General features: G+C 36.9%; 2 protein-coding genes across 6 annotated transcripts in view; one reads left to right on the top strand and one right to left on the bottom strand.

The window, feature by feature from the left end:
• Positions 1 to 389: 389 nt before the first annotated feature.
• myh7 (myosin heavy chain 7) lies at positions 390 to 10,800 on the top strand. The gene is made up of 37 exons (XM_052548036.1): positions 390 to 590; positions 946 to 1,089; positions 1,174 to 1,330; positions 1,475 to 1,502; positions 1,608 to 1,713; positions 1,807 to 1,899; positions 2,375 to 2,438; positions 2,523 to 2,621; positions 2,707 to 2,810; positions 2,894 to 3,032; positions 3,106 to 3,224; positions 3,305 to 3,454; positions 3,555 to 3,725; positions 3,832 to 4,141; positions 4,246 to 4,328; positions 4,504 to 4,709; positions 4,788 to 4,911; positions 4,993 to 5,129; positions 5,272 to 5,527; positions 5,621 to 5,863; positions 5,946 to 6,122; positions 6,208 to 6,353; positions 6,442 to 6,532; positions 6,628 to 7,017; positions 7,109 to 7,235; positions 7,317 to 7,435; positions 7,526 to 7,722; positions 7,968 to 8,151; positions 8,252 to 8,417; positions 8,584 to 8,708; positions 8,866 to 9,174; positions 9,289 to 9,492; positions 9,577 to 9,873; positions 9,958 to 10,062; positions 10,155 to 10,250; positions 10,342 to 10,476; positions 10,682 to 10,800. Exons 1-37 carry the CDS (start codon positions 390 to 392, stop codon positions 10,700 to 10,702), a joined length of 5,823 nt encoding a protein of 1,940 aa, XP_052403996.1. The 3' UTR covers positions 10,703 to 10,800.
• A 1,198-nt stretch (positions 10,801 to 11,998) lies between these two features.
• The window catches only part of map4l (microtubule associated protein 4 like), a 38,321-nt gene continuing 22,460 nt past the window's right edge, over positions 11,999 to 27,859 (bottom strand). For 3 of the 5 annotated variants that reach the window (XM_052548751.1, XM_052548752.1, XM_052548754.1), the window contains 11 exons: positions 25,788 to 26,203; positions 25,338 to 25,535; positions 23,751 to 23,871; positions 23,325 to 23,384; positions 21,248 to 21,504; positions 20,050 to 20,103; positions 17,940 to 18,032; positions 16,975 to 17,056; positions 16,779 to 16,879; positions 15,662 to 15,842; positions 11,999 to 15,059 (listed from right to left, as the gene is read on the bottom strand). In XM_052548751.1, coding sequence (XP_052404711.1) covers positions 15,055 to 15,059; positions 15,662 to 15,842; positions 16,779 to 16,879; positions 16,975 to 17,056; positions 17,940 to 18,032; positions 20,050 to 20,103; positions 21,248 to 21,504; positions 23,325 to 23,384; positions 23,751 to 23,871; positions 25,338 to 25,535; positions 25,788 to 26,203 — 1,568 coding nt within the window. In that variant the 3' untranslated portion in view covers positions 11,999 to 15,054. The remainder of the gene's footprint in view (positions 15,060 to 15,661; positions 15,843 to 16,778; positions 16,880 to 16,974; positions 17,057 to 17,939; positions 18,033 to 20,049; positions 20,104 to 21,247; positions 21,505 to 23,324; positions 23,385 to 23,750; positions 23,872 to 25,337; positions 25,536 to 25,787; positions 26,204 to 27,859) is intronic. The other 2 variants (XM_052548753.1, XM_052548755.1) reach the window with 1 other exon arrangement.

Raw genomic sequence — 27,859 nt, 5'->3', positions numbered from 1 at the left:
AATAGTTCCATTTAATACAAAATTATACAAATCTGTTCTAAAATTTTATTCATGATTAATCTGTTTTACTTCTTATTGCTGCTTTCTTCTGACTGCATCTTTTAAGTAATGCATTGTTTAGTGATGTAACACTAAGTTTAAAACATTAAGGAGTAACAATGAAACTATTTACATGGACAGGTTCTTCTTCAGCCGCCACACCTGTTGCACATCAGGTAAGAGTCATGCATATTTTCTATGTTTAAGAACCTTTTCTAGATTTATTTAAAAGCTGGTTTTTATGATCGCTGCAAGGCAATGTTCAACTATCATAAATGCAACTGCTTGATCACAGCAAAATTGTAAAAACATGGACTTAACCTCCCTTATCATGTCCAGACAAGGGAATCATGGCGGATGCTCATATGGCAGAGTTTGGAGCAGCGGCTTCTTACCTGCGGAAGTCAGAACGAGAGCGTTTGGAAGCACAAACTCGTCCATTTGATATGAAAAAGGAATGTTTTGTGCCTGATCCAGATGAAGAGTATGTGAAAGCTTCAATCGTCAGCCGCGAAGGTGACAAAGTCACTGTAGTGAATGAGAAAAGAAAGGTAGGCTCAACTAATTGAATAAACATGATCTGAAGGAGAATTTTGAAAGTAAGCTATTTTTAAGGGCAACATTTTAAGTGACAGAGATATTTCACATTTTATATTGGTTTATATATATATTGGTTTATTTTAGTGGTACAAGTGGTTGCTGAAAACATGAGCAACAATTTGTAATAATTTTGAAAATGATTGACAATAAAATAAATAAAGGACTAAATGAAAATGTTAGCTTCGAGATGATTTGATTTTAGAGCAATGTTACAATACAATCGGCACACAATAGCAAATTTAATGCCACTTTTGCATGAAAGTATTATTATAATGGTTCTAATTCAAATTTTTCTGCTTCTTACAGACTGTCACTGTAAAGGAAGCTGACATTCATCCCCAGAACCCACCAAAGTTTGATAAAATTGAAGACATGGCAATGTTCACCTTCCTTCATGAGCCAGCCGTGCTGTTCAACCTCAAAGAGCGCTATGCAGCATGGATGATCTATGTGAGAGCAGACCAGTTCAGTGTCACTTGAAAATAAATCCCATTTAGTTTCAATTACTGAACTTTACTTGTCCCTTCCCCACAGACCTACTCGGGGCTTTTCTGTGTCACTGTCAACCCTTACAAGTGGCTGCCAGTGTACAATCAGGAGGTGGTTGTAGCCTATAGAGGAAAGAAGAGGAGTGAAGCTCCTCCCCACATCTTTTCCATCTCTGATAATGCCTACCAGTACATGCTGACAGGTATGGACAAAACCAAGGTGAACCAAAAAAGTGTCGACTTTTGTGAAGGTTTTTGAATTCTACATTAATCTCTGGATGATCATTATCCTCGTAAAGATCGATAGTTATAAGAAATTAGTAACATTATAGTCTTCTCCATTTCAGACAGGGAAAACCAGTCAATTCTGATCACGTAAGTAAAATTGTTTAACATTTAATCTCTTTCCTTAGTTAATTAAATATTTCTTGTCATGTTAAAGATTTACACAATTTATTGTTATGTTCTATGTTACTGTAGCGGAGAATCTGGTGCAGGAAAGACTGTAAACACAAAGAGAGTCATTCAGTATTTTGCAAGCATTGCAGCTGGAGGCTCAGCAAAGAAAGACGGGTCAGAAAAAAAGGTAAGTGTCATTTTCATAACTGTCATCTGTTGCTACATTAATTGAAAATAAACTGATTGAAAAGGTGACTAAACATTTGCTGTTTCATTACAGGGAACCCTGGAGGATCAAATCATCCAGGCTAATCCTGCTTTGGAAGCTTTTGGTAATGCAAAGACCATCAGAAATGACAACTCCTCAAGATTTGTAAGCTTCAGCATTGAACATTTATTAAAACTTTTAATGAACGTGTAAATAGTTGTCCAGTTTAGATTTCGGCTAATGTACAGCATGCATGTCATAACGATATCACAGATATAGTGTGAAAATACCCCCTTGATAAACCAAAATGATATAAAGAGAACATAGGGTTGACAGATGGAAGACTGCATGCTAAGCCAATATAAATGTGATAGTATATCTATACTATTGATATAATTATGATATAAAACATTATAATCAGGGGGAAATCAGATAATATCAAATGTTAATGCAGTTTAAAGTTATTTGAAAACAAATACTGAGTGGGTCTCAACACATTTTAGGCAATAGGTTCTAATAAGACATACTGATTGTGTTTCAGTAATTTCAGCTTATGTAATTATTAATAATACTTCTGTTATCTTTTGTTATCTAAGTCTTGTGTTTAATTTCATAATATTATAATTTTCAATTCTTTTAGGGAAAATTTATCCGAATTCATTTTGCTGCCAGTGGCAAGCTGGCCTCTGCTGACATTGAGACATGTAAGACGTCATTCCATTGTTTCGGTGTTACAAAAGCACTTGAGGTCAAAGACTAACATTTACATTTTTTTAAATAAATATCAGATCTTCTGGAGAAGTCAAGGGTGACGTTCCAGCTTAAAGCTGAAAGGGACTATCACATTTTCTACCAAATCCTTTCTCAGAAGAAACCTGAGCTGCTAGGTATGACACAGTATATATCCCTAATTAAAGGCCTTTTACAGTTTTACCACTACAAACCGACGGTTCTTTTTCTTTCTTAAAATAGAGATGCTGCTCATCACCAATAACCCCTATGACTACGCTTACATCTCTCAAGGAGAAACAACTGTAGCCTCAATTAATGATAGTGAAGAACTACTTGCTACTGATGTAAGAATGAATTGATTTACATATATATATTTTTCTGTTATTGTGAAGCTCTCATTTGACACCTTCAATTCTGTAAATTTTAGGAAGCATTTGATGTGCTAGGCTTTACTCAGGAGGAGAAAAATGGCATCTACAAACTGACTGGAGCCATTATGCATTATGGCAATATGAAGTTCAAACAAAAGCAGAGGGAGGAGCAAGCAGAAGCCGATGGGACTGAAGGTATGTAGATTATATTTAGAAAGTAGCAAACTAAATTCAAATGTATCTTATTAAAATTGTAATAACTTGACAGTTGCAGACAAAGTTGCGTATCTGATGGGCCTCAACTCTGCTGACCTAATCAAAGGTTTATGCCATCCAAGAGTGAAAGTAGGAAATGAGTGGGTCACCAAAGGGCAAAATGTCCAGCAGGTGAGTTGGAGGGTCAGTAATGAAATAATGCCCACTTATCAATATAACAGAAAACCATACAAATGCTTCTTTGTGCTCAGGTGTACTACGCTATTGGTGCACTGGCCAAGTCAGTGTATGAAAAAATGTTCCTTTGGATGGTTGTAAGAATCAATCAGTCTCTGGACACTAGACAACCTCGTCAATATTTCATTGGAGTACTGGATATTGCTGGTTTTGAGATTTTTGATGTAAGTCTTCATGGATAAATCCTCATGTTGTTAAGTTTAAAAGTCATATTATTGTCTAACTTATACTTTCAATTCCTTTCAATAAACGTAATAACTACAGTTCAACACCTTTGAGCAACTCTGCATCAACTTTACCAATGAGAAACTGCAACAGTTTTTCAACCATCACATGTTTGTGCTGGAACAAGAAGAGTACAAGAAAGAAGGGATTGAATGGGAGTTCATTGACTTTGGCATGGACTTACAGGCCTGCATTGATCTCATTGAGAAAGTAAGTAGTGCTAACGATAAAGTCGTCATACATTAATGGTGCTCTAACTGTTTAACAAGGCTATCTGCCATTTCAGTAACTCAATCTTATCAACTCCTTAATTCAGCCTATGGGCATCATGTCCATCCTTGAAGAGGAGTGTATGTTTCCCAAAGCCAGTGATGCAACCTTTAAAGCCAAGCTTTATGACAACCACCTTGGGAAATCAAACAACTTCCAGAAACCCAGAGCAATCAAAGGGAAGCCAGAGTCTCATTTTTCTCTGATTCACTATGCTGGTACAGTTGACTATAATATCAACAACTGGCTGGTGAAGAACAAAGACCCACTGAATGAGACTGTGGTTGGACTCTTTCAAAAGTCCACAATAAAGCTGCTGTCAATGCTCTTTGCTAATTATGCTGGGGCAGAGTCTGGTATGTATGTAATAATTATGTATGCACAATAGAATCTCATATGCACCTATGAGTGTTTTAAATACTACTGATTTACATTAATTACTGTACCTTGTTTTGACCAGGTCAAGAGAATAGTAAGGGAGGTAAAGGAGGTGGAAGTAAGAAGAAGGGCTCCTCGTTCCAAACTGTGTCTGCGCTTCACAGGGTAATTGAATTTCAGACTCAAATGCTCATACAAAAAATGACAAGATAAAAATAAATAATGTATTCTAATTTTATGAAGCTGTTTCTAGGGATCTAAATCAGTAGTTTTTTAGGTAATTGAAAGTACTCCTTAATATCACTGAATAGCTTAAATTCTGTGTACATTTTCCCTACAGGAAAACTTGAATAAGTTAATGACAAACCTAAGATCAACTCACCCTCATTTTGTGCGCTGCATCATACCTAATGAGACAAAGACTCCTGGTGCAATGGAGAATCCTTTGGTCATGCACCAGCTACGCTGTAACGGTGTACTGGAGGGCATCAGGATTTGCAGGAAGGGCTTTCCCAATAGAATCCTATATGGAGATTTCAAACAGAGGTTCTTATTTTTCTGTGTCATTTAAACTCTAAATTCATATGGTTTCCATTATTAGAGGTGTTCTATACTTATTTACAGGTACCGAATCCTAAACCCTGCAGCCATACCTGAAGGTCAATTCATAGATAGCAGGAAAGGAGCTGAGAAACTCCTGAGTTCACTGGATATTGATCACAATCAATATAAATTTGGACACACAAAGGTAAAATCTCAGGAACAAGGATGACAGTGGTCATGTAATACTGTAGGTAAAATGCATGTTTCTATAATGAAATCTGCTTAGGTGTTCTTCAAGGCTGGTTTACTGGGTCAGCTGGAAGAAATGAGAGATGACAGACTGTCTCTAATTATTACTGGTATTCAAGCTAGATCCAGAGGCCTTCTAGCAAGGATTGAGTTCCAGAAGATAGTTGACAGAAGGCAAGAATTCTTTATATTACGCACAAATCACAGCAAAACAAATCTATATATACTGTATATATATATATATATATATATATATATATATATATATATATAAATATGTTATGTTTTCTGACATAAAAATGGAATGTCCTCACAGGGATGCCCTACTGGTTATCCAGTGGAATGTCCGTGCCTTCATGGGGGTGAAGAATTGGCCCTGGATGAAGCTATATTTCAAGATCAAACCTCTACTAAAGTCAGCAGAAGCGGAAAAAGAGATGGCAAATATGAAAGATGAATTTGCCAAGCTTAAAGAGGCTTATGCTAAATCTGAAGCCCGAAGGAAAGAACTGGAAGAAAAAATGGTATCTCTTCTCCAAGAGAAGAATGACCTACAACTTCAGGTCCAAGCGGTCAGTTAATATTTTGTGCCTTTGAAATGCAGAAGTAAATGTGTTTCTACAGTATAGAAATGACTGAATAGTTTTAACATCATTCCAAAACAGGAGCAAGACAATCTCTGTGATGCAGAAGAGCGATGCGACCAGCTCATCAAAAACAAGATCCAGCTTGAGGCAAAAGCCAAAGAGCTCACAGAGCGACTTGAGGATGAGGAGGAGATGAACGCAGAGCTGACAGCTAAGAAGAGGAAGCTGGAGGATGAGTGCTCAGAGCTGAAGAAAGATATTGATGATCTGGAGCTGACTCTGGCTAAAGTGGAGAAAGAGAAGCATGCCACTGAGAACAAGGTCTGGGATGTTTTTCTACATACGCACGCACGCACGCACAGTTATATTGTACAAACACTCAGAACTTAATGTTCTTTTGCAGGTGAAGAACCTGACAGAGGAAATGGCAGCTTTGGACGACATCATTGCGAAGCTTACTAAGGAGAAAAAGGCCTTGCAAGAAGCTCATCAGCAGACACTGGATGACCTGCAAAGTGAGGAGGACAAAGTCAACACCCTCACCAAAGCAAAAGCAAAGCTAGAGCAGCAAGTGGATGATGTGAGTTTTACATTTTACAACACATGTATTCTTATACAAGCAAATGACCATGCAACCAACTGACATGTTGAATTATTTGTAACAGTTGGAAGGATCTCTTGAGCAAGAAAAAAAGATCCGTATGGATCTAGAAAGAGCCAAGAGGAAACTAGAAGGAGACTTGAAGTTAACCCAGGAGAGCTTAATGGACCTGGAGAATGACAAACAGCAGTTAGAGGAGCGTCTGAAAAAGTAAATCAAATTCTTCCGTTCTTTTACAGTCCAATCTGTATGTTCTAATATATCTCTGTCTATCTGTGTATCTTTTTTTTAATCATAGGAAAGATTTTGAGATCAGTCAGCTCAATGGGAAAATCGAGGATGAACAAACTATTTGTATTCAGCTACAGAAAAAACTGAAGGAACTTCAGGTAACACACACACACACACACACACAAAGAGCATACTGACATGGGAAAAATCAAAAGAGACATGAGAGATAACTCCAACATATTTATGATAATAGGCACGTATTGAGGAGCTGGAGGAGGAGCTTGAGGCAGAAAGAGCTGCCAGAGCCAAGGTGGAGAAACAAAGAGCAGATTTAGCCAGAGAGCTGGAGGAGATCAGTGAGAGACTGGAGGAGGCTGGAGGAGCTACGGCTGCTCAGATTGAGATGAACAAGAAACGGGAAACTGAGTTTCAGAAACTTCGGAGAGACCTTGAAGAGGCCACTCTACAACATGAGGCCACTGCCGCCGCACTGAGGAAGAAACAAGCCGACAGCGTGGCAGACTTGGGAGAGCAGATAGACAATCTTCAAAGAGTCAAGCAAAAACTGGAAAAGGAGAAAAGTGAACTCAGGCTGGAGCTGGATGATGTGGTCTCAAACATGGAACATGTTGTTAAGACGAAGGTATTGTTAATACAAGTAGTCAGAAATTAAAATTTGGAGTTGTTTACTTGCTGGGAAGTAATTTTCTAGCCAAATTATTTACTTTGCTCAGGCAAATCTTGAGAAGACCTGCAGGTCTTTGGAAGATCAAATGAATGAATACAGAACAAAATATGAGGAGGGCCAGCGTTGTATCAATGACTTCACAATGCAAAAATCTAAACTACAATCTGAAAATGGTAAGGCTGTCAAATAACTTTTTTCAATCATTATGAGTGACAAAACACCAACAATAATAAAATGCATGATGACATACCCAGGTGAACTTTCAAGACAGCTGGAGGAGAAGGACTCTCTTGTCTCCCAGCTAACTAGAAGCAAGATGTCTTATACTCAGCAAACTGAAGATCTTAAAAGGCAATTGGAGGAGGAAACTAAGGTGTGATTGTATGAAACATTGTCTGATTAATATTAGTTTTAATTGCATTCTTTTTGTTGATCTGCTAAATAACAATGTGTCCTCCTCCAGGCGAAGAATGCTCTAGCCCATGCTGTACAGTCAGCTCGTCATGACACAGATCTGCTCCGAGAGCAGTATGAGGAGGATCAGGAGGCCAAAGCAGAGCTACAGCGAGGCATGTCCAAAGCTAATTCTGAGGTGGCTCAGTGGAGAACCAAGTATGAAACTGATGCCATCCAGAGAACTGAGGAACTGGAGGAAGCCAAGTAAGATATGTTTCTCTATAGAATTTCATATATTTTTTTCATATAGGTTTAACTTCTCTACTGACAGATAAGCTTTTTGTTTGTGTTATGTTTCTTTTAAAATGTAAGACGAACAAAAAGTTTTTCTGTTAGTTGGCCAAGCTTCCCCAAACGTAAGGTAAAAATATAATAAAATGTCTATCTATTTCTTTTAGGGTGTGCAAACGAAATGATCTTCCTCAATATTGTTCTGTTTTCTAAAACAGGAAGAAACTGGCTCAGCGTTTGCAGGAGGCTGAAGAAGCTGTTGAAGCAGTAAATGCGAAATGCTCATCGCTTGAAAAGACTAAACACAGACTCCAAAATGAGATTGAAGATCTTATGATGGACCTGGAGAGGTCTAATGCAGCTGCAGCAGCCTTGGACAAGAAACAAAGAAACTTTGATAAAGTAACCAAACATGGTTCTTTGATTTTGGATTGATCTTAAAAATTAAGTTTAATTACCAGCTATTCTATAATCTATTTACATGGGAAAAAAATGCTTTTAGGTCCTGGCTGAGTGGAAGCAGAAGTACGAAGAGTCGCAGGTTGAGCTAGAGAGCTCTCAAAAGGAAGCCAGATGTCTGAGTACTGAACTCTTCAAGCTGAAGAATTCCTATGAAGAATCTTTGGATCACCTGGAGACCATGAAGAGAGAAAATAAAAATCTCCAAGGTAACTTTGCAAATGATTTAAAAAACATATAATTTGAATAAATAAAAGTAAATGTTGAAAAGACTTGGTGGTGGAAGAATTTATTGATAGCACTGTACGGAGACATTATCACTAAGGCTGGAGAACATAAGGCAATATGTTAAAATGCAATATTCTTTTCATCCAGAGGAGATTTCTGATCTCACTGAGCAACTTGGTGAGGGAGGAAAGAGCATTCATGAACTGGAGAAAATTAGAAAACAGCTGGAACAGGAAAAAAGTGAGATTCAGTCTGCTTTGGAAGAGGCAGAAGTAAGTTTTCAGATACAGCTTTATTCCTTCATATGTAGACGTCAGAATCTCATGCAATTATGTGTAAAACAATATTTTTCGATTATTATATTAAATACAAGCATTAAAAGTGAATGGTCTTACAAACCAAGTAACAGATCACAATCTTCTTTGAAAGGCCTCATTGGAGCACGAGGAGGGTAAAATTCTGCGAGCTCAGCTGGAATTCAACCAAACAAAGGCTGATATTGAGCGCAAACTAGCCGAGAAGGATGAAGAGATGGAGCAGAGCAAACGCAATTTGCAGAGAACCGTCGATACGCTGCAAAGTTCGTTGGAGTCCGAAACACGAAGCAGGAACGAGGCCCTCAGAATAAAAAAGAAGATGGAAGGGGATCTAAATGAAATGGAGATCCAGCTTAGTCAGGCAAATCGACAAGCAGCAGAGGCTCAAAAACAACTCAAGAGTGTCCAAGCACATCTGAAAGTAAGACGCACTCTGAATCAATACTGTGAGACAATGAGGCTAAGAGCGAGAGCTTTTGAAGGGGTAGAGAGTTGTTGAAATGTTTGTTTTAATTAGTTTGCACTCATATTCTAGGATGCTCAGCTACAGCTGGATGACTCACTGAGAACAAACGACGATCTCAAGGAGAACACTGCGATTGTAGAGAGACGCAACAACCTTCTGCAGGCTGAACTAGAGGAGCTGAGAGCAGCTCTTGAGCAAACTGAGAGAGGCCGCAAGCTTGCAGAGCAAGAGCTGCTGGATACCAGTGAAAGAGTGCAGCTACTGCACTCCCAGGTATGTGACTGGTTGCTTATTCTTCTTTCTGAACAGATCCATTTATTCAGCTTTTAATCCAGTGCAAACGTCTCCGTTGTCCAGAATACAAGCCTCTTGAATCAGAAGAAGAAGCTTGAGACTGACACATCCCAGCTTCAGACAGAAGTGGAAGAGGCAGTGCATGAATGCAGGAACGCTGAAGAAAAAGCCAAGAAGGCCATAACTGATGCTGCCATGATGGCTGAGGAGTTGAAGAAGGAGCAGGACACAAGTGCTCACCTGGAGCGCATGAAGAAGAACATGGAGCAGACCATTAAGGACCTGCAGCACCGCCTGGATGAAGCAGAACAGATTGCTATGAAAGGAGGAAAGAAACAAGTCCAGAAACTAGAAGCTCGGGTGAGTGACCTACCATAAATCCCAACAATGTTTTCTGACTATTGCAAGTGGCACTCTGTGAGCACATGCACACTGTGTCAACAGGTGAGGGAGCTGGAGAATGAAGTAGAATCTGAGCAGAAGAAGAGTAGCGAGGCAGTAAAAGGAATTCGCAAATATGAGAGACGTATTAAAGAACTGACCTACCAGGTAAAAAAAAATATAATAATAGAAAATGTGACGACAACGACATTCTAATTCAACAAATTCTCAAGTCTCTTTGCTATAATTTGTCTTAAAAGACTGAGGAGGACCGCAAGAATCTGGCTCGACTGCAAGATCTTGTTGATAAGCTTCAGCTAAAGGTCAAATCTTACAAGAGGGCTGCAGAGGAAGCTGTAAGTATTAGCCTAAATATCGCACTGTTTTTGATAAATCATACTATTAAGTTCAAACTGTAATCTCAGAACTGCTAATCCTGCTTCTTAGGAGGAACAAGCCAACACACATATCAGCAAGTTACGGAAAATCCAGCACGAACTTGATGAAGCAGAAGAAAGAGCTGACATTGCAGAGTCACAAGTCAACAAACTACGTGCTAAAACTCGTGATGTCGGTTCTAAGGCCAGTGATTAAGCAGACTGATTTTTCTTTGCATCTGATTCAAACCAATCAAGTCACATGAAGTCATAATTCCCTCATTTCTCAAGTGCTCATTTAAAGTAGATTTTTGCCACATTGATATACAATAAATTTTTAGAGAACATAATGTAATTAAAATATTTTACCACAACTGATAATCTCTCCCTTTTCTCTTTTTTTTCTACAGAAGGGACATGATGAAGAGTAAAGCTCAAATGGACCTTCTGCGTGTCTCCTATTTGTTGTATTAGTTATCCACTTGGCTCTTTTCAGCCATATAGTAGAATAAAGTTTAATTGCATTCAATCTGTGCTGTGACTGAGTTATTATGTGTAAAAATGTTTAACATTACTTTGTGAAAAAAAAAAAAAAAATTCAGGAGACACTGAAAATGTGCAGTGTTGAGGGTGTAACTGTTTTATCTTAAATACAAAATAAATCATTAAATGACTATTATTTATTATATTTTTGAATTATATAAATTAAGGTTAAACCAGTTCATCTATCAAAACAATTGCTTTAAAACTCAAGGATATACATGAAAGTGCTTTTTCTCAAATTAATTATTGTCTTCGTATTTATTATAAACTAGCCAGGTTAAAACTATTTCTATATTAATGTGTTAACACAGATTTCAGTAAATCATAATAGATGGAAGACATGGAAATCCACATTAGAAATCCACTTCTTTCCATCCACTCTCTCCAAAAATCTTATGTTTAAAATGTATCCTTACTTTGCTGTGAACTAAAGTCTTGAAGTTTGTCGACAAGACTGCCTTCACATGAAAGTCATCATCTTCACACCTAGTCTCTGAAATTATAGCACAGAGACAGCGGAGCTCAGCAGTTTATGAAGTGAAGGTGTTTTGAATCATATTGCAAATGTATCTCTTTCTGTTACAGCCGAAGTAATGAGGAAAGATCAGGATTTACAGAAAAGTTTCGTCCTCGCTTTCATTCATGAATTAATACATTTCATAAAGGGATGCACTGAAGAAGACATGACAATTTTATCTGTTTTGTGGTGAGCTAACATTGTCCACTTCAGGGCTGAGACACATGGAATAGCACTTACCAGTGAATTTCAAACTTGCTACTTTTAATCTACCAGTAAAAAAAAAAAAAAAAATATTTGACATAATGTTCTATTAAACTGAAAGTGCCTTTTATATGGTGCTACTATGGTATGTTAAAAGTCTGACGACAACCATTAATTTTGGAATTGTGAAAGAGTGCAAATTTCCGTATAAACGTACTGCTAAGCTGTGGAGCTTCATGTAGCACTAGTCATACGGTGTCAGATACCAGTTTTAAATTAAGGGACTACAGTAGTACCTCTACTAATTTTTCCATTTTTATTGTGCAGTACAACATCATTATCCCTAAACTACTGACTAGAGTAGCCCAAATATGATTTTTTTCCTAAAAGAGTCCCTGTTTCAGGAATGCTGAATAATGTATGCATCCTTGCAGATGACATGCAATGCTGTGAAAAAAGCACATTTTGTTTGTTTGTTTCTTTTTTATTTATTCATGATTAAATATCCACATCACTAGTTAACAATTAATCACAATGACCTCTTTCATACCAAAAAATACATATTAAATCGGGGGGAGACATTAAATCCAGTTTAGGACTGATGTCTGTAGTCCATTGTTGTCAGCATGCTCTTTCGGTGTGTTCTATGGGTAGTACACACATTGTGAGTCCTAACAGACACACTAGGGGGCTCTTTTGCTGCCTAATTCCAGTGCTCTATCTAGTTTTAAGCATGCCGATTAGTCTACCAGTTACAGTTAGTCTAATTCAGATGTGCAGCATGGATATTCAAACAACATTCAAGGTCTATGTGTCAGGTGCAGTTTGTGGGAGGAATCATTGTTCCTGTGGTTACTGATTACCTCTAAACTCTCGACCCACTTTCTGCATCCTGTGTCAGGCTACTCAAGTCATTACCAGAATGCTGTGCCTTTTTTACACAGAAGGACATCCTCAGAGTCCTTTGAGTTTTTCCATCCTTAGGCAAAATCAATCACACTCCTCCTCCTATTGATTACATTGTATTTAGTATGTGACCTGTGATGACAAAGAGAAAAAGTTACACACATAATATATATTCTTTGCTTCCTTGAATACAATACAGTTTAAAAACATTCTTGTTTGCAAGCCCTTTTTTAAAAAAAGGCAGACTGTCTTAAAGAATACAATACTGTCTGGAGAAATATTCATAGATGCAAAATCTTTACTTTGCTTCTCTATACAACCCAACCTAGAAGTGTTTTCCCCCTGTGGGGTGTAAAGTGTGAAACGTGTATTTACAAAACTGCGTTGAGTGGACTCGTGTGGGGGATGTGAGAACTGTTCATTCATTATGGAAATGACAAAATAGAGCTGTCTGAAGGCATGAAAGTTTAGGATCACTATCAAGAGTACAACACTGAAGTTTACTGGCATAGCCCCTGAACAGTACACACTAATCACAACAGGACCGTTTGGCCTAGCGCAGCTGCTCTACACTAAACACACTTGCTCACACTCGCACAAACTCTATTTACAGACTGCTCTCAGAGATACAGGTACAGGTTTAGCATTTTTGATTAACTGGGATTGTTTTTGAGGGGGATAATATTTAGTAAAATGTGCTCATTCAATCTTATCGCTCTCGTTGTAGTATAAAACGTCCACCATAAAGTGCATTTTAAATGCTCATCAGCTAATTAGGATTTTTGCATAATTTATTACTTCCTGGTCTCTGTTGTTCAGGTTTACGTGGGATTTTCTTCAATGTTACGACATTACTTTCTTTGATGTTACAACATTACCACCCATCGATGATCTACCATAACGTCACAGTAAAATACCAGGGAAAAGATCGCGATATGTAAAATACATATTTCACACCATGTAGTCAATCACTTTTAACCAACAACGGCAAAATGTTTTATTTTTATTTTTATTTTTTTCTGCAGGCATTGTGTAGCTAAATATATCTAGAATAATATTACTGCCAATAAAGTGCCCACAAATTCACTGTTAAACAGTTTCACTAGTCAAGAGTTTCAAAAAAGCAGCCCTACAATAGTAGGTTTGGAGAGTTTAAAACTATGATATTCATCTACATGGTGAATAATATATCACTTGGTAAAAAACAAACAAATAGCATTTACTACTGTTTGATTAAATAGTAATTTCTAAACAACAATTTATCAATTGCCACGGAATAAATAATAGGGAAATGTAATGTATTGCAATGCTTAGTTAGAATACATTTACTGTTAATGTAATGGGCCCTTGCACATGCTGGTTCAAATGTCCAGTGTAAAAGTTGTTTACCTTATAGATTTGGAGATATAATACTTAATTAAAAGTGGGGATGATTTGGACCTTTTTGCAAATAATAATGACCTGTACACGGAGTGTAAACACATTTCCATTTGAACTTTCTGAAATCTTTCTTTATCCATCCATATTTCTTTCCATCCTGTCTGTTTAGTTTGCGTGCCACTTCTTTTTCTCTTCCTGTATCATGCTGTAGTTTATGTGTGTCATGTGTTTTTGTGTCCTATTAGTTCACAAGATGCTTTGAGAGAAATGGAAAGTGGAAAATGTAATCAGATGGTTAGACATAATGATACAGCTCATCGTTACAGGAATATACGCAAACACAACACAGCAAACTCACTGAAGATGTAAATATGCTATTGTTTGAACAACCTTTACGTTTTAAATGATTAAGTGCTCATTTAAATACTGAGGGAGAACAGGGTTTATAATTCATGTGAGGTGGACAGGGTCAGTCGAGCAAAGGGAGCAGATGGATGGCTGGTGGCTGATTTGTCCCTTTTGACTGGGATTTAAGACAGCCCCAAATACTAACAATACAGGGAACGTAACTGCTGTAATATGATGTAATAAGCTACATCTCAAGTGAGTTCTGGGGTTCCCATTGGAGAACATCTACTGCCAGATAGAGACAGAAAAGAGGGTGTTACCTCTAAAGTTAGGTCTGTTTAAAGGATAGCACAGGCTCGTAAGAAGTTTAGAAGGAAACTCTGGTGTTATGGACAAAATGCTATGGATTTAACAAAGATGACATTAAGAGCTAAGCAGCTGGAGCATCCATAACTCTGTCTCTAACACTCTGGTGACTTTACCCCATATCTAGCCTCAAACCAAACCCTTCATTCGAAAAGAAGTGCTGTAAATTAAACCACAGCCTGGATCTTTCCCAAAACATGATCTCATGGGTGCTCTCCCAACAAAGAAAAAAACTAAGAAAAGTGTAAACAAGAGAAGAAGCTAATGAGAAGATAGGGACAGGCTGTGTTGAAATCAGAGTCCTTCTCCTGCTAGTGTACTGGTTTGCACCCATCTCATAGCTGAGTGAATGGGACAAGCTGGGTTGAGAGTGAGGACATGGCGGACCCCAGAGAAACACTGAGAGAGGTGCTGCGATGTGGGTGGGGGTGGCTGCCACTCAGGGAGGACCAGGAGATGATTTTGGCGCCGTGGTCCGTGCGAGCACATGCGTTCTCGCGGAAGTTCAGCTTGTGGGACTCAATCTGGTGGCAAACAAATGGAAAAGCTGTTAGGAAACAACATGTGTTGTACATTTCCATTCAGAATAATCGACATTTAAAAAAAGAGTGAGACTATCTGTTTCCGATATAAACCAGGTTTGTTCAGTATTTATTTCTTGAATTTGAAATGGGATAGCAAATGGGATGTAGAATTTAAAGCCTTGCTTGAAAGTAAAAAAAACAACAACAAAAAAACAGCATAATATCGTTTTAGTTCATAGCCCTTATTGTCAGAGAGAATGACAGAATGGTAAATAGATGTGTTTGAAATTTGAATTTAGTTTATTCAGTTATTTTGTCCTATTAAATAAATTAACTTTTGTGAACCAGGGTTTAAGAAGTCTAAATTACATTTGCATTAACTATTAATATTCTTTGAATTGTAATTCTATACATTCTTCTTCTTGTCATTCCAATTCAAATTTCAGTTCAGATTCCTGTGGGCTGTGGCCAATTCAATTTGAATTCTGACTCTTTTTTTCTGAAGTTCTTGAATGCTAATATAGACAATATATTATATCTCTTCAGGTTTCTCTTTTAAAGGAGTCACACATAAGTGCAGATTATGCCTAGTTTGCACTCACTTGTCCCAGGGATGCGCTTGTCCAAGCCCTGGGAGTCCCTGGGCCCCTCTCCCAAAGAAGGTACAGGAGCAGGAGAGATCTCTTTCAGACCGTTCTCCTTTGCCCCATTGCCTGCCTGGACAGGTGGAGAGACAGCAGGGGGAGATGGGCTTCCCTCAGATTTCTGCTGAACCCCCTCAGCCTGTTAACACAATGCAAAAGCATGGAGTTATAGAATATGGTTAAAGGTGACAAACATGCATTTATGTGTGTGTGTGTGTGTGTGTGTGGAAAAAATATATGTTAATCAAAAAACATTGTTGTATTGTATTTCTTAAAAAGTTGTGTTAAGAGTTAACAAAACTAACACAAACACTTTCTATCCTTTTTGAACTGTACAAGTACATAAGATTTATTATACAAGAACATTATCATACAAAAGTTAGGGTTTGGTATGTTTAAAAAAAATGTTTTTGAAAAAAGTCTCTTACTGTATGTTCACCAAGGCTGAATTTATTTTATAAAAAATATAGTAAAACGGTAATATGGTGAAATATTTTGACAATATAATTTTTTAAAATATATATTCTAATATATTTTGATGGCTGATTTATTTTAGCAGCCATTGCTCAAGTCTTCAGTGTCACATGATAGTTCAGAAATAATTCTAACATGCTGATTTGGTGCTCAAGAAAAATTTCTTGTTAAAAACAGCATACACCTACTATTTTTGTGGAAACTATGATACAGAAATCATCATTTTGATTAATAGAAAATGAAAAAGAACAGGATTTATTTGAAACAATTTTTGTTTTCAAACTTTGTAGCATATTTACATGCATTTTTCTCAACTTTTCAGTTTGATGTAGCGCTCTCACAAAACATTCATCCACTAGGAAATATATATAATTAAAAAAAAGTATAATACTCAATCCCATAACAAACACACAAACTGGTGCTCAGCCATGTGAGATGTCATAAATAGATATATAAAATAAAAAAGCCCATTTCCATGCGCTGAGGGGGCTGAATTTTACAAACCACATGCTTGCTTCTGAAAGACCTTCAGGAAAATGTAATATCCATAATGATAGAGACACATTCCTAATATGTAATATCTTCTTAAGCTATTTACTACCTTGCCATTGCCACCTCCTGGTTCTTGGCCTACATTGTCCATTGATCCCACTTTGGTCTTGACGTTAACCTTATTGGATTCAATCTTCACATCACCACCACCTGAGAGAGATTAATCATCATTCACATGGCTGTTTACTGCAAGCACACACTGCATTTACAGTAATAGGGGATATTAAAATGGACCCATCCCCTACCTGGCTTGTGCTTTATGTTGTCCTTGGATCCACATTTAGAGGTCACTTTGCTCAAGTCAACCTTTTTACTTAAAATCTGAACCTGCACACCAGGAATAAAGAGCTGTTAGACTAAAGTGGCATTTGTTTCTGGTAATGGATTTCCTAAGAGAAAAGAACATTTAAGACACATTCTGTAAAAGTAACTCCTTGCTGTTCTAAGTGTCGTATAATGAAAGGGTTACTTCACCAAAAAATGAAGATTCTGTCATTAATTACTCACCCTCATGTCGTTCTAAACCTGTAAGACTTTCCTTTACCTTCAGAACACAAATTTAGATATTTTTGATGAAATCTGAGAGCTTTCTGACCCTCAATAGACAGCAATGCAACTACCATGTAGTAGGCCCAAAAACTAGGTAAGGACATAGTTAAAATAGTCCATGTGACTTCAGTGATTCATTTTAAGAAGCTACGAGAATACTTTTTGTGCACATAGAAAACAAAAATCATAACTTTATTCAGTAATTTCTTTTCTTCCATGTCAGTTTTCTATAAGAATTCATTAGAGTACCACAACGCACGCTGCGGACAAAGGAGCCAGTGTTCTCATGTAGAATGTCCATCTCTCTTCGTTTTTTTGTCTGTATATTCTGGTTTGAATAAGTAAAGTTTGGTAAAAATTGCAATTCTTCCTTTCTGTTGAAATCTAGCATCGGCAGCATCACACGCATGCGTCGTGGTACTCTCATAATCTTGCGTCGAAGATTATTCTGCGCACAAAAAGTATACTCGTAGCTTCGTAAAGTAAAGGATGAACCACTGTCCTTACTACCTCTTAACTCAGAATGTTCAGAATTTGTGTTCCAAAGATAAATGAAGGCCTAATGAGTTTGGAACAACAAAAGGGTGAGTAATTTATGACTAACCCTTTTAAACATTTTATATAAGAGAGCCGTTGAGCCAATATGACACTGTACGCTTACATTTCCTCCACCAGGAACATGCTTCATATTGTCCTTGGAGCCACATCGGGAGGTGACATGGCTGAAGTCCAGCTTTTTGTGGGCTATCTGAACCTAAACACACCACAAGGGAAACACTGTTAAAGGTAGACACATGCAAAATAGACAGAAACAAACGCTATGAAGGCTATGAGTGTTAAACAATGTATACTGTAAATTAAAAGTAAAGAGTAGTAGCACAATGCCACTGAAGAATCATCATGTATCTTCATGTAGTGTTGAATGATGAAGCTACTCATTTATTTGCAGCAAACAGTTATTTTTGCTGTTGTGTTTGAAGAAGTTGTTTCTTGAACATTTTATGTGGCAGCCATGTTAGATTCAAATGTCTGTTGTGCTGTTTGGTGCAGGATTTATTTGTGTGACTCACATATTTGTTTGGACAGAGTAACAGCAGGCCAGGAACGCTCTGACTCAAGAGTGTGTTTTCACAGCCTAAAGCTCACTTTATTGCATTAATCTCAGGTAATGCTTAAACACTTGAGGGGCTGCAGTCTAACTCGGTTTCATTTGACCTGCAGTGACAGGTCAATCCAGGAAAAGTAAATGTAATTTGGAGATAAATACAATATTGCATAGTTTTAAGGCTGTGCTGAAAACAAAAACATGACCATGATGATTCTTTGAGCAGCAAAGAAACACCAGTAGCACTAGAGTCTACTTAGTTATTGACATGCAAGGCACTGTTAAACAATATCTATGGAACTGCATACATAATAGATAACAGATATACAGTATAGAGGCACAATTCCTCAAAACCCACAGCTGACATTGTGAAACAGCAGGAGGCTGTAGGTGATCTTGGGAGTGAAAACACAGCAATTTTAAATGCAAAGAAAACAGTTTTTAACCATATGCCAATAACAGATGTTACGTAAGACACTTATAGAGGTTCTCAACCTTTTGACTTAAAGGCAATATTGTCTAATACAATATTCAAAGGCTCATATTCTGTATAATGACTACAATACATTATTATCAATATTAATATTGATACAGGTAAATCAATTAATGAACCACAATTCCTTTTGTGATTACGGAAGTTTCAAGAACTTTGTTTTTCAAAAAAGATAATAGTTACTGATTAAGAAATACAATTAATATATATATATATAATATATATATATTTAACAAATTTTTTATCTTCCTGATGCCCCTTTTGGAAGTTTTCTGAAACCCTCTGGTTGAGAACCACTGATATAATATAATATAATATAATATAATATAATTTAATTTAATATAATATAATATAATATAATATAATATAATATAATATAATATAATATAATATAATATAATATAATATAATATAATATAATATAATATAATATAATATAATATAATATTTTTTATCTATTATGTGTAAGAATATTTTGAAAAGTAATGTATAGTTCAGTTTTTCATTTCATCTATTAAATTCACCAAGAATAGCCACAGTCCCCTGTGTGGAAAGCTGCAAGAAAAGTGATATATATATATGTGTGTGTGTGTGTGTGTGTGTGTGTGTGTGTGTGTGTGCAGTGGGAAAGCATTTTTCGTAAAAGCAAAAGCAAGAGTGCAAGTATGACAATCCATTATAAGGTAAGAAATTAATTGCACTATAGAGTGTTGATACTATTGCTGAGTCTGTACAACATGCAGTTATGCTATTTTTAGATGGATGTGGTTAGTGCAGAAAACACTATATGACATCTATCTGGTTGGTAGGTGAAGGTGAACTCCTGAGAGACAGAATTGTGTGGTGTTAAATCTACAGAAGATATACAATACACAGATCAGGCTGCATTGCTCTAAAAACATTCTTTAACACATTTATGTAGACATGTTTATATACAACAAACACGTGCCTGCAAGTTTCTTTATAATTCAGAAAACCACTCTAACCTAATTTTAGTACACAAATAGTCTGATATTAAGGCCTTTGTGAATCTGTGTACATTTTTTAGGGTTGCAAATTAGGGTTGCATAAGCAAGTTTCTACAAGATCCGATGATCTTTGGAAAGGCAGCAGGAGTAAGAGCAGGAGAGAGAGTGATATTGAGTCAGGGAGATGTCATTGGGAGGGACTCACTTTGCCCTGGCTGGTCTTTGGCAGAGCATCAGTCTTGCCCTGGGCTGCAGAGACCTGAGGAGACAAGCACCCCTTTAGTCAGTGCAGTGCAGGGAGGAGGTACAGAAAGCCCAGGGTCAAAGGTCTCAGAGAAGGAAGTATAGGATGTACCACGATAAGTGATTAACTATGCTAAGGTTACTTTGGAATTTGAAAGAATCAGCTAACGGTTTGTGTGTGTAAATAGTGTATTTAACTGTGTCTGTTCAGTTAAATACAAAGCCAACAGAAACTTAAGGGATAACTCACTCAACAATGACAGTTCTGTCATTCCAAACTGGTACAACTTTCTTTTTTTAATATGGAACAGAAAATTATATTTTAAAAGTTTTACTGTGTTTTTGTCCATACAATACAAAATCAGTGCTGTTTTTTTGTACTGTCAAAAAAACAAAAACAAATTGTGTTGCACGGGAGACAGAAAGTCACACAGGTTTAGACCGATAAGACGATGAGTAAATGATGCCAAATTTTTCAGTTTTGAGTGAACTATTCATTTAAATATTAATGGAAAACCCAGAGAGTAAACATCCTTTATTAAGGGTTTCATAAAAAGACATTTTAATTTAAATGATGCATTGTGGCCTTTAGTTGACAGTCACCGCCTGTATTACAGATGGGTGTAAATATGGAAACAGCCAGTCCTAATGCACTGGGTTCTCTAGACCTTCCCTGAAAAGTGAAAACCCTTCGGGGAATCCAGTTACACAAGGACTTCTTAATTTCAAAGAGATGGGGAAGGATAGGTGGCTGGGAGAGATTCAGTAATGTTTTCTACTGGCAGGTGGATGTCAATCACAGAACACTGTTGAAAGCTGTGCATCCATGAGATCAGTCAAAACTGACAGTATCTAAAAGTTCATCAATCAAATGAATAATGGCATTTACAGTACATCGACTAGCAGTGACATGAGACGTAAGTATGAGAAGCAACTAACTAACAAAATATAAAGTTTCATAATGTATTTAATAGCAGCAATAGTGCAGAACATGAGCTTATGATCATATGTTGCCAAAAAATGCATCAAACTAAATCTAAGGCTGTAAAGAAATGAGATTGAGTATAGTATCTATAGTATGTGTGTCTCTAAAGTCCATATAATTTCATTCCTTGCGCACATACAAATTCTTCTGGTTTTCTTTTGACCAGTCAACTCACCTTGCCTCCTCCAGGCTGGTACTTCATGTTATCAGTGGAACCGATTTTGGAGCGCACGTTTTTTAGATCCGGCAGTGGTGCATTGGTGGGTCGGACATTTCTGGGGGCTCGAGGTACAGGAGGCTTCTTCTCTAGGGGAGTCTGCTTGGGTACAGGGGGTTTGGTGATGCGGGAGGGACGAGGGGTCGGGGTCCCATTGGTGGCTGCAGTGCTGGCTGCAGAAGTTGGTGTGCGAGTTGTTCTTGGAGTTGTTTTAACTGAAAAACAAAATGCAAGTCACTGTAGCAGCAAACAGCACAATCCAGGAGGATTAATACAGTATGCATGAGAGGTCACAGACAGATAAATCTTGTTATCATTGACTTATCATGAATATTTCTTCTCCCTAAGCCACCAGAAAAGTGCCAAGCTCTCATCTTAGTGACAATGTTTTTGTCTGTTGTGTACAAGGAGATGTAGAGAGGAGTTGAAGGTTCTATCAGTGTGATGTTTTCAGACAGGCCTCTGTGAGTAAGTCTATCCCTGACTATGTCAGCAGCTTCAGATTTGATGACTAACAAATTCACTAGTCGGTGTGTATTAGCTCAGAACTGCTGTGTTTTCAGGAAACAGAAGAGGTAAACTTCTCACCCTGCTCTTAAAGCCGTCATCAAATCAGCATTTAGTTACAGCTACAGAAAAGTAAGCACCTAAGCACTTGCACATAAGCACCTCTGCTGACCACTTGAAAGAAGATCTCTCCACTCTTAAATCTGTTGGACTGTTGGTTTATTTGACCAGAACTGAATTAATTTCATGTAATGGGTGTTATTCAAGTATCTGCTAATTGAAAGGATTGTCTTAATATTGTCTTAATTTCAACACACAGTTTACACACTAGTGCATTACAGTGTTGTGCCTGAACGCGTTGTGCCTGAACGCGTTCATTGAACTCGTTCATATTTTGGGCGAACGTGAACTGAACGTGCCGTATTAATGCCGGATTAACGTTACTGTCAACTCGTTCATTCTGGTGTATGTGAACGCCACGTTCTCTCAGGTTAACTTTGTTCGATAGGGTGCCTGATTTCTATAGAGCCTTCCAGTCGAAAACCCGGCTAAAACACACCGTAAATGGGTCTTAATATGTAGCGGAAAAACACCCAATCTGGCAACACCAGCCACCAGTGTCGCACCGCCATCCGCCGCATGCGTGACGCGTCATCAAAAAAAAAAAAAAAACATGGAGGCGACAGCAGCATGTAGCAAGAAGGCGCATGATCATTTAAAATAACTTTTTGATGTTTATGACAAGGTCGGTGAGAATGGGAGACAAAGCATTAAAGCAAAAATGGGGCAATGCTGTCCCCTCAATGCTAATGTAAACCCTGGTTGGATAAGGATTCAAAATTGGATATGATATGAAGATGAAATCTGACGCATAGCTTCATTGTTAAAACTGATAAAATAATTCCTGTCTGTGATTCTATATGGGCTGTTGCAATAATTTTGAAAAAGAATAGCTCGCAGCAACATATGGAAAAAAAGAACTATGAACTAGTTCATTTTTGGAACTGTGTGAACTTAGTTCAAAATTTTATAGTTTGAACTATGAACTGAACTAGTTCATTTTAAAATTTGTGAATTGAACTTTGAACTAGTTCATGTAGAAAGTGAACTTTCCCTACACTGCTATCCATTCACATACTCTTAGATGATACAATGATTCATATATTGCACATAATAATGGTGAGAACATTTGAATGTTCCAATATTCCTGTCCGTCATAAAGAAACTTCTGAAAATTATAATGCATAGAAAATTATTAGTCTACTGGTAAATAAAGTTTTGTTTACAATGTACCACAATGCTATGATAAGCAAAGAAATAAGCAGTCACAGTCTAGTGCAAGTGCAACTGAAGCTTACAAGACTTTCAGTAATTAAACCAAAGCAAAATCTGATATAATATTATACCGTATGTAAATACCATTGCCAGGAGGTATAGTAAATTTAATATACTATGTGTAATTTATAACGATGTTTAATTCTAACTGTTAAAGTTATTTCTCTCGATAAGAAAATGTATTTGTTTTCACCTGGTGTGGTTTTTGCACTTGTCTTTTTCACCTCTCCTGCTTGGTTTTCAGTCTTTGTAGCTGTGAAAACACAGAATCAAATTAAATTATGTCAATTTAAATGTCATTACATGATTATACTTTAAATCACTGAATGCATAACCTGAGCTACAAACCTAATTGCAATGAAAAGCAAAATGAAGATGTGAAGGACAGAAGTGCAAAGCACTGGATTACATTGTTGTTTAACAACTTGCTAATTGTTTGATTGACAAAACACCTTTACAAAGTCTTTCAATAAACAAAGACTCAACAATTTTTTTTACGACAATTATTTATAATCTGGGATATTTATACTACGCAGAAAATTATAAGGACTGTAAGTCTATGGCTTATTTTTCATAGTTATAAAATGTAATTAAAGTTCTGAATGGTGGAACAACTCACCAGAGGAGTGTCGGGCAGAGGTGGTAGTTGGGGTGATAGTAGTGCCATTTTTAGAATTCGTAGCAGATGCAGCTTTAGCCTTTGCCACTGGAGGGCGATGCTGAGTGGCTGTCTCAGAAGACTGAAGAAAAGAGCAAGACATCAGAATGCTGAACAACCATGAATGAAAATGAGTTGAAGTCAGGAGGTTGATTAGATGAGTTACATACATAAGAGTGGTGTAATCTTTGAGGATGACTGTTCAGTTTAGGCAGAGTTTAACTAATTAAAAAACGTAAAAAAATAAATAAATAAATTTCATGACGTGACCGAGATGAACGATATGAACGGATTGTGGTATATTGGGTATTGGTGTGGATCTTTGACATTGTCTGTGATAGTAATACTTTTTTTTTTCTGTTAATTTGTATATTTAAAACTTTTTGTAGAGAGCAAACTTTGAATTTCCTAATGTAACATTCATTACCTAGCAGTCAATGAGCTAAAATAAATCCTGTCCCAAATTAAAATGTAAAGCATATTATAACATACTACTATAATCTCCTAGATTTTTATTTTTATAATAATAATAATAATAATAATAATAATAATAATCTCCCTTTAAGGGATACTCCACCCCAAAATGTAAAAGCATTGTTCGTCTTCAGAACACAATTTAAGATATTTTGGATGAAAGACTTGAAACAAGTAAATAACACTGTCAAAGTCCAGAAAAGAATGAAAGACATCGTCAGAATAGTCCAACTGTCATCAGTGTTTTAACCGTAACGTTATGAAGCGACGAGAATAATTTTGTAAGCGAAGAAAACAAAGAAATAACTTCTTTATTTAACAATTTCTTTGTCAGCAGTCTCCTCTGTGTCTCTCCATATCACAGTATACTGTGTATGCTCTTCTGAGTCAGTCGCGCCACAAGAATGCGCTGTTTTCTTTCAAATCAAAGCTAAATACACGTAGAAACAGTGCATCCTTGTGGCGTGGCTGACTCAGAAGAGCATATGCAGAATACGGTATATGGAGGGAAAATATCCAAAATATTTAGAATTGTTGATCCGAAGATGAACAAAGCTTGTACAGGTTTGGAACGACATGGGGGTATGTGACTAATGACAAAATGTTAATTTTGGGGTTGAGTATCCCTTTAACTAATGGATAAAAAACATTTCTCCTAAATGATAAATCATCCATATAGAAAATGAGCAGAGAAGAGATGACACTAGATAAAAAGGTGAGAATGAATTATGGATTCATAATCTACAAGCACCATGCATAAAAGTTGGAGAAAAAGTATTTTACAACCTGATTTGAAGAGGGAGGCATATAATTAGCCCTGTCAAATTAATTGATATCTGTAATTTATTCACTGATAAAACGGCACCTTATATTTTATTCAGTAGCTTAAAAACACGCCTCTCTCTTGAGATTTTGCTGGTGAAGGACATTGTGAGTTGACAATGACACAGAGGGCAAGCCATGGGCCGATTTAAAGAGAAGAGAGATGGGCATTACAGAAAGTCACAAATGGTCTCCCCTGTGGATTTTTGGCTGAGTGCCAAACCACAGATGAGGGAAATGGTGTTAACTCACCTTGGCCTTAGTCTTAAGAGTAGATGTGGTGGTGGGGGTTTTCTTGGTGCCAGCAGTGGGGGTTGTTGCCTTGGGCATAGGGCTTTTTTTATTGGCAGAGTTGGTGATGGGAGAGGTGCGTTTGGTGGCACCTGCACTGTCTCCAGTGGACAGCGAGTTAGGTCTTGCCGAGCTTTGTTTGGTTGACCCAACTGAAGGCTACATGCATGTATTTGCAAAAGCACAAAAGAAAAACTAGATGCAAACATGGGAGCATGATAAAACCAAGGTAGCAGCAATGGCTGTACAAATTGTTCATAAATCATAAGTTGTTAGTTTGGGTAACTGATTTTTATTCTTTATAAAGATGGAAAAATGAGAGCAAACACCTCTTTTTTCTAAAATGTAGCAGTTTAAATAAAATAAAATAAAACATCAAATTAATGAAGTCCCTTTGTTTTTCAGACTTACCTTGGCCTTACTATCTGGGCTGGTCACCTCTTTGCTCCCATTAGCTGTTGGAGATTTAGCAGGTCCTTTAGCAGCCGTCGCATTCTTCTCAGCTTTGGCTGTCTTGTCCACTTTTTCTCCATTGTCCTTCTTCTCGTCTTTCTCCTTGTTTGTCTTCTCAGGTTTGTCTACTTTCTCAGCTTTATTATCGTGTTTTTCCTCTTTCTCACCTTTCTTCTCATCCTTGATGATTTGCTCACTCTTCTGAGTCTTATCCACACTGTCTGGTTTCTTTGTGATCTCATCTTTCTTGTCCAGGTGATCAATCTTCTCAATTTTCTCAGGCTTGTCTTGCTTCTCAATTATGTTGACGCTTTCCATCTTCGGAGCGGTTTCCACCTTCTCCATTTTCTCTTTGGCTGTCTTATCTTCTTTTACTTTGAAAAGACAAAGTTGAAATCCTCATGTTTAATCAAGCAAATGTCTATCTACAATTATTATCTTTATCTTTATAATTGTCATTATGATCAATGTAAGTTTGTTCGGCTTTTGGTTGTAGCTTGTTGTAATATACAAGATGATTTAAAGACAAATTAGCAGTAAGTTCCACTTTATGCCTCAGTCTCAGTACATTCTGACAATTAAAGTAGAAAAGCATGAGAGGTCATGGTAAAGGGCACAGAAACTGACAGTGCCTTGAGCGGACAGACAGAAAAGCACATTGTCCGTCTGGATGTCTTATGTAACTTGGCACCATTCACCCCACAAAGTGAAAAATCAATGGCCAACAGAAGACCAAAGCACCAAAAACCGTATGTGTGTGTGTGTGTGAGAGAGAGACACAGAAAACACAACAAAGAAAAAAGAAAGGACAGAAAGAAAGAGCACACTGTTCCTGAGACAGATGATAAATACTCATTGAAAGTTGTGACAGGCCAACAAAATGTCAAAAGCATCCAGTTTATTGTTATTATTAGTTTTTTGTATTTTTTTTTGCAGTATTTTTGTAAAGAATATTTTAACTATATTTGTAATACTATGTCCTTCTTACTTTGATATATTGAAAGTATGTTTCTTTTTTAATGAAATAAAATACAAATTTTAAAGTCTGTTTTGTCCTCTTTACCAGGGCTCTATACAAGCTAGATTTTTTCAGACACTTTTTACTAACATTATCGAGGAATAAAATGCTTTTAATGCTTGAAACATCATTTGTTGGAAAGTTTTACATTTTGTTAAAAGTTAGAAATGTCTAGAACATTTAGAATGTTTTCAATTTATCTTCTCCACGGACCCCTTAGGGTACCCTCAGAGACCCTTGATGAAAACCATAACTCTTCCTCTAAAGCTCTTCACACAGTTAGAGATGGATAAATGGATGGTGATATGCCAAAGTGTATACGTGTGAAACGTGGGCTCATCTCAGTACAGCAAAAGCAAATTATGACAAAAGGACATCCAAAGGTTACTCTGTTGATAATTTTTGTGTACCCCTGCAGCCGGCCAGCGGCACACGCAAAAAATCTTATCCATATTTCAGTCAATCTCATAACCGTATCTATAACCTTTGCATCTGGCAATCTGTCTTCATCAGGTGTGTTAATACACAGATGTGCACATACACAATAAAAACAGCACACCATCTGCAGGAGCATTTGAGGAAACTGATCTACAAGAAAAACCTCTTTCAATAAACAAATCTTGAAAAGTGTTTAAAAAAGTAGAATATGCATACATGACATGATGTCAGCAGATTAAACCCACATTAAGGAGTTAACATTCTAAGCTACAGTAAATAACCACCCTAAACCTTTATCCCTTTATTTCACTCTATTAGATGTGCTCAATATAATTTGCAACGACAACCATCTATAACAGACTATCTTTGAGAGAAGGTCCGCTACAAAGACAATATACAAAACCATTCAAATGTTTGGGGTCAGTAAGATTACAAAATAAATATTAATGATAATACATTTATTCAGAAAGGACACATTAAACTGATAGAAAAATGACAGTAAAGAGTTTAAGATTGTTATAAATGATTTCTATTTCAAATAAATACTGTTCTATTGAGCTGTATATTCATCAAA

This window comes from Carassius gibelio, chromosome B2, assembly GCF_023724105.1.
Source record: "Carassius gibelio isolate Cgi1373 ecotype wild population from Czech Republic chromosome B2, carGib1.2-hapl.c, whole genome shotgun sequence".
Classification (NCBI taxonomy): domain Eukaryota; kingdom Metazoa; phylum Chordata; class Actinopteri; order Cypriniformes; family Cyprinidae; genus Carassius; species Carassius gibelio.
This window is presented reverse-complemented; position numbering and strand designations above follow the sequence as displayed.